The following is a 6,632-nucleotide window of genomic DNA, read 5'->3' as shown; positions in this document are numbered from 1 at the left end:
CGTGATAAGGTATAAATTTTTTAAAATTTTTAAATTTACTGTAATTTATGTTTTTTTTTTTCAATTTTTCGTTTGGCTGATTGTGTGGGGTAAAAGTTTTTTATTTCTCTAGTTCTCCCTATGAAGGGATTATCAGTCACTTCACTCAGACCCCCTGTTTTCGAAGATGATGATGATGATGTTTTGCTGATTGTGACTGTGATTTTTTTTGTTAAATTCTTTTGTTTTATTTGTGTTTCAATGAAATGTTGGAGATTTTGGGTGATGTGGAAGTCATATAATTTATACTCTGAAATCTAAATGTTATCCCCTTTATTCCTTTGATATTGGTACAACTCGAAGATGAAGTGAGATCTTTGTATACTTCTAGCAAACTCAAAGACACAGAGCAAGTACATGTGATAGGGCTTTAGCCAATACTTCTTTAAAAATGTTGGTAGATTGGGAGATGGGGAACATAAATAAAGTTCATAATGAAAATGCATAAGTTGTTTAGCAGTTTGGGGTTTAGGGGCTTAGTGTTTCATGATGAAAATGTGGGTATGGAGTGATAGAGTAGTTGATGTTATGGAGGGATTGGAGGAAGCTTTGACTTGTTTGTTTAATTTCAAAAAAAGGTGTGTATTTTTTGGACATCATAGGACAATGAAAGTGATTACCTTTGGGAAAGAGGAGATAGTTGTATGATATCAAGTTTTAGAGAGACCATTATTAGTATTTTGATGATTATGTAAGTAGTTCTAGGCTTTGTTGCGATAGGGCTTTGGTTTTGTTGTCTTGAAGCTATTATTTAATGATAACTATTATATGTATTGGTTGATATGTTAGCGTATTTTTCTTTTCCTAAATGGTGTCTCACTTTTATTAATTCATGTGGTGCCTAAAGACAAGAATCTAGATGAAAATATCTTGGAGGATTCTATTGTTGTGTTTTAGAAGTGAGTGTATGTGGCTGATAGTCTGTTATGTAATCACTTGATTATTTTTGATGTTTTGAATATTTGTGGGAGATTTAAGGTGTTGTGGGAAACACTCGTGAATGAACAAAGTCTGAACGATGATCTATTTTCTGTTAATGGAATTCCCGAGAAAAGCCTTTTAGGTTAGTTTTAGAGGAAAGGGAAACACTTATTGTGAGATTTATTGCAAGTAATGAAGAATCTATTGTAAGCCAGTACATGAAACGACAAACTTATTTCTAATAATGACAAACATAACGAACTTTAGGGCTTCATTTATGTTGTACTTTGCTTACGGCTATGTTGGGTGGTTGAGATTTAAATGCTTTGTCGAGTGGCGCTTAACACGAAAATTCAGAAAAGAGCTCAATGATGGTAAACAATATTGATGACGGAATTGACTTGGCTGGTAGTGACGAGGTGTTATATTTCTGGTTTAGTAACGGCAAGTGAATCTTTGTTAATCTAGGGTTTTTTTTTTTTCTGTTCATTACCATTTTAAAAGTATAAAGCAATCTATTTTCAAAGATCCAATGCACGGATGGATCACTGCTTAAGAGCTGTAGGATGCATGTTCAGCCTGCTTTTTACGCTTACGTGGATTGAACAGAATATCCGACATGGCTGGTGTCCTATTGGGCTAATTTTATAAATATCCCAATTTCTTTTTATAAATACGCATTTTACAAAGTCGAGACTCGTACATTAGTTCTTTAGACAAAATATAAAGCCCAAATGATCACTTAAACTAAAGATGGTATGCCTAGGCACCTAGCTCTCCTATGTTCCTAGAATTCTGTTTTCATGAAGTTGGCCTTTCTTCATTCGACATCTTGGAGCGTGCTATTTAAATATTTTTTTTTTGTTCTTCCTATTCAGACTAAAATACTTTTCATTAAATCGGTCAAAGTAGGATAACTTAGATTCAAACTTAAGAACACTTCTTAAGGAACAGCCATCAAATCCTCTTCCCATAATATGTAGTCACTCGGATGCAAATTTTGTTATGTTTAAGATTTTTTATACCAAATGTCAATTGACAGTTACAAAGGTCTATGACTGGGAGCAAATATTTCTTTAATTATTCAACCAGTCATTTTGTGATGGAAGCATGTTCTGCTCTGAATTAGTGCAACTACATGAGAAGTTGTATTTGATTGCTTGACTTAAAATAAAACTCAATTGTATTAGCCAATAAATTAAATAAGCTTGGGGAAATCCAATCTTGAAGAGAATAAAATAGCATGCCTCAGCATTGACACTTCATGTATTTATGTGGCCTGAGGGAGATAAGTATGTCTTTGCTGGAATAATAGTAGATTGTCGCAAGTATACTATATATGAACTTTGAGGCATCCATTCTTTATTTGAATGACGTTAGTAGAATGCGAAGGCTTGTCCCCTCTACCTATTTTCAGTCCTAATAAGTTCCATGGTTTGTAAATTCTATTTATCTTATATTATGTACGTCTTGCTTTCCTGCTTTGTGTTGACTCAAATAGCTACTAGTAAAAACCTGCGTATTAGCTCAGTTTTTTCTGCCAACTTTCCTAGAGTTCATTGGCGTTACTTTTAGTCATCTTCTTTTCTTGTTTGTCCTTTTACAGTAATCCACGTGTCCTAATGAAAATTGAACTCAAATATTTCAGTTTAAAGGCTCTTTTATTTCTAAATTTAATTGTATCCCATGAAGATCTTTAATTTTCTTGTCTTATGGACGAGTATTTTATTTGAGTTATGTTTCAGAGCAGTAATCTGGATGAGGCAGAATCATATTTTAGAGACTACAGTATCTTTTCTTATAACTGTTGATTTCTTGCCAGATGCTAATAACTTTTCTTCATTTTATCGCCTTTTTATTCATTTTTAGGGTATGAAGAGCGGCTTATCTGTTTTTTCTGAAACATATATAAGGTTTTCAAATTATTAATGTTAAAGGAGCATATTTTCGGGGTCTAGGCAGTTTTCTCAACTGATGCTGTTAGACCCAAGCTAGGATAATGAGAAAGAGAATAAGTTATTATGAGAACATAAACATAGTTTAATATTCACTGGCAAGCTACAAAAATGAGTCTACCTTTAGATATGAAGAAATCCTTTGGTTTTGATTGTCTCAAATGTGGAGCTCTTATAAACATGCAACGGTGGAAATGCAGTCGCTTTTAGTGTAACTTATACCGAGTGGGATAAAAACACCTTTGACCCGAGTCGAAAGCATCACTTTGACTGACACGCTCACCTCTTATTTTAGCATTCCAAAAATTTTCTGATTTGAACTTAACTGGATATATCCTTTCCATCGATCAAAGTTGAACTGAACTTTTTAACAGAACTGGATAGAACTTTTTTTTTAGATCTATTGGCCTGAAACCAAACTGAATTGAACTTATTGCGACTGGTTGAATTCGATTAAGCTTCCCTGTCAAGAAACAAAAATAAAAAGAGAGAAGGAGAAATAGAGAAAGGAGCTTGAGTGGTCTGAGTCTGAGTCGTGAACTGAACCTGTCTTACCTTATCTGAATAAAAACTTACTTTTAGAAGTGGAAAAACAGGGCTTGTGTGTAACTTTAGGCTTATAGACTCAGCATGCATGTCTGTTGTGTAGGTTATTGCCATTTCATTTGACAATAAAATTATAGACTTTCAAACTTGCAAATGTGAAACAATTAACAATAGATTAAGATTCCACTTTCTCTATAGACTACTGAAAATTACCATGATTTAGACTTTAGAGTTTGGAATACATATTATCATCTTGAACCAAACGGCAGAAATTGTGTAAGTTTACATGTTGAAGTTTGTCATTGTTGGCATATCCAACATTCTGTTCAACTTCAACTGACTGTTTTCGAACCTGAATCACTTAGTGGATGCGCCGTAGCAAGTTATGCTTTATGCTAAGATAGTTTCCGTATTCATTATTCATCAAAGAGTCGGAGTAGTTATGGCAATTATATTGCGGCTAGTACAGAGCTGAATAAAAATAGTGGACAGACATATCTTACCTATATTCTTTGTACTAAATGCGGATGTAAGATTGCCTTCCGTTTATTACTTTTCAAGTCCTTCAACAGCTCTTACTTGTGAATTTCGTTTTAAGGACTCATTGTGCAATCTGGGTCTTAGCTATAAGATTTTGCCTGGTAAGTTTTGAAATCTGAGTATCTGACTCTTGCTGATATAGCTCTCACTGCCGCAAGCTGTAGCTTGAACTCCAGCAGTCCAGCGGTCAGATGTTTGATGGCATTAAAGTCAACCTTTTCTGGAGATACAATTTTGTCTTTACTTTATTAGAAATTACAATGGCCCATTTTGATGGGGCCAAAGATTTATAGTTTTGTTTTTGTTTCGGATTATAATGGACTAAAAATAAAATGTCTCATTAAATCATGTGTACTTATTTTTGTGATGTTGCGCATGATAATGATTACCAAGGTCAATCGGAAATAACCTCTTTGTTGATCTAATGACTAACAAGGGTAAAATTGCGTACATCCGACGCCCAAACCCCACTTTGTATGGAAGCCACTTAATGGCTTTGGGGATGAAATGTTGTTTACTAGAAATTTAAAAGCAAAAGGTTTCCTCTTAGAAAAGGAATGTATTTTCAACATTAAATTTATGTTTATTTGGTGTTTAGATACTGGGTGTCATAATAGTCGGCCTTTTACCGATAAAAATCATATTTTACAGATTAGGAAACGGGGATTGGGTTATGCATCCTCTTTATAAAGGAACTTACAAGATTTTAAATGTAAAACTTTAAAGAACACAAATGCATACAATATAAGAAATGTAATTGATATATGAGTAGGGTTTCTTGGAGAGCAGTTTAGGGCAGTATCTTTTTCATTGGCATTTCACAACAGGGTCTTCTCAGCCTCGTGTGGCATCTGCAGTGGCGGGGGGGGGGGGGAATATTGACCTATATATCATCGTCTTATTGTAATCACGATGTTCAGTTCATCTGAAAAATTTGGTTCTGGCCCTCAAGCGATTGAATGAACTCTAAACATAACTTGTTTATGTTAAGAAAATAGCAGATACAAATATTTGTAGGAAGAAGCATAATGCATCTTTGACTCTGAAACACTTCTGATGCTTAACTGTTCGTGAATTTGTTCTTTGTGCGAGAAAGAGGTCCCCTTCTGGAATGTCAGAGTGTAAACTGAAATATAATCTTTCGTGTATTTTGTTTTATGGACTTGATCTTTTGCTGTTTATTTGCCAACATATTGTAATCCTGTTCTTATTTTACTCTCTGGAGCTAATGCTATCTTTACAAGTAACCTGGTCTTTTTTTGTTGATAGTACTATATAGAACCAGGGACGAAGCGTAGGTTCAGGTCAAAGAAGGAGGTGGAACACTATCTCAAAACAGGAACACCCAAGAAGAAGAAGACTGCTGATTCTGATGCTGATAGTACGGTATGTTTTTGGTTCATTCCTTTAGAGTTTGCTCATTTCCAATTTTCCTTGCACTTGGACGAGTTACCCCAGGGCTGTTCCTGCACCTTGGCAAGGTAAATATTTTTTAGGGCCCACTAGAAAGGAGCTTAATACCTCAATTCCGCAATGTTGTCATGTAGGACGTAGAACACCACTTGTAAAATTGTAACTTTACTTTTGCCGAACACCCATTAAAAATTGAAATCGAGCCTCTATAGAAAGGATCAATTCCTGTAATTTTACCTAGGGCCCATAATACATAAAAAACGGCACTAAGTTACTGTGGTCTGTGGTGTACTTTAAAATGGCAACCGACACTATGAAAAGGTAGCAATCTTGTTAAAAATTCACTTCGGGTCTATCATAAATAGACTTTTTTAATACACCTTGTGAGATATCTAGCTTGTATTCTGTTAGTATTCTCATAATGCCAAGTATAAAGTACCCATGAAGTCTGGTTATCAGACTTGTGTTTTGCCTTTACAGGCAGGATCGGAACCTTCTTCAAGCTCTAAGCGCAAGAAAGCCGGGGCAAAGGCGAAAGATGCCTGGAAGAATTTCAAGTTTGATGATGTCCCGGAGAAGGTTACCTGGGAGCTGACGGATGTCTATGAAGGGACATGGAGTCCGTTTATAAACGGTGTTGATGGGATTTCTGAAACTGAAATGCAGGAATGGAGTGCAGCTTTTACATACCTTTCCTTAAAAGATACCGAGATATGATTTGTCATCTTGAAGGTTTATTCTTCTTCTCTAGCTTGTTAAAAAAACATACAAACAGACCTCACAGATGAGCCATGTTCATATGATATCTTTCCAACTGGAATGAATATTGGTGAATACAGAATTTGATGGTTCATGGTTAGTTCGGTATACTAGGACAGTAGAACTAGTTAGCTAATTATCTCCAAGACTAGCTAGTTTTCTTTTGTGTAATTTTAGTTCATTTCATTTTGGATTATTTCTTTTGGATTTGGGTATACACAGCCTTGGTTTTTTCTATTATACAAACAAATGAACTGCTGTAGTTTTTAGAGAATTGTGTGGATGGTGATTATTGTAGCTAGAGGTGTTAATTCGAGTGATTAGGTCGATTTCGAGTCAGGTGTTTCGGGTTGGTTCAAAATCGGGTATGGTGTCTACATGGATTCTTACATAATTGTAAATTCATTTTTAAAGCAGGTCAAACAGTATTCGGTTACAAAGTCGGGTGAATATCGGATC

The 6,632-nt window shown here is 35.0% G+C and overlaps 1 protein-coding gene across 1 annotated transcript in view; it reads left to right on the top strand.

Annotated features, from left to right (window-relative positions):
* The window catches only part of LOC130814292 (methyl-CpG-binding domain-containing protein 5-like), a 6,912-nt gene extending 639 nt beyond the window's left edge, over positions 1 to 6,273 (top strand). Inside the window, exons 1-3 of the mRNA XM_057680402.1 lie at positions 1 to 9; positions 5,271 to 5,387; positions 5,895 to 6,273. The exon at positions 1 to 9 is cut by the window's left edge and continues 639 nt beyond it. Of these exons, the coding sequence (XP_057536385.1) occupies positions 1 to 9; positions 5,271 to 5,387; positions 5,895 to 6,131 (363 nt within the window). The 3' untranslated portion in view covers positions 6,132 to 6,273. The remainder of the gene's footprint in view (positions 10 to 5,270; positions 5,388 to 5,894) is intronic.
* The last annotated feature ends 359 nt before the right edge of the window (positions 6,274 to 6,632 follow it).

Source organism: Amaranthus tricolor, chromosome 5 (genome assembly GCF_026212465.1).
Source record: "Amaranthus tricolor cultivar Red isolate AtriRed21 chromosome 5, ASM2621246v1, whole genome shotgun sequence".
Classification (NCBI taxonomy): domain Eukaryota; kingdom Viridiplantae; phylum Streptophyta; class Magnoliopsida; order Caryophyllales; family Amaranthaceae; genus Amaranthus; species Amaranthus tricolor.
Note: the sequence above shows the minus strand (reverse complement) of the source record. Positions and strands in the feature narration are given on the sequence as shown.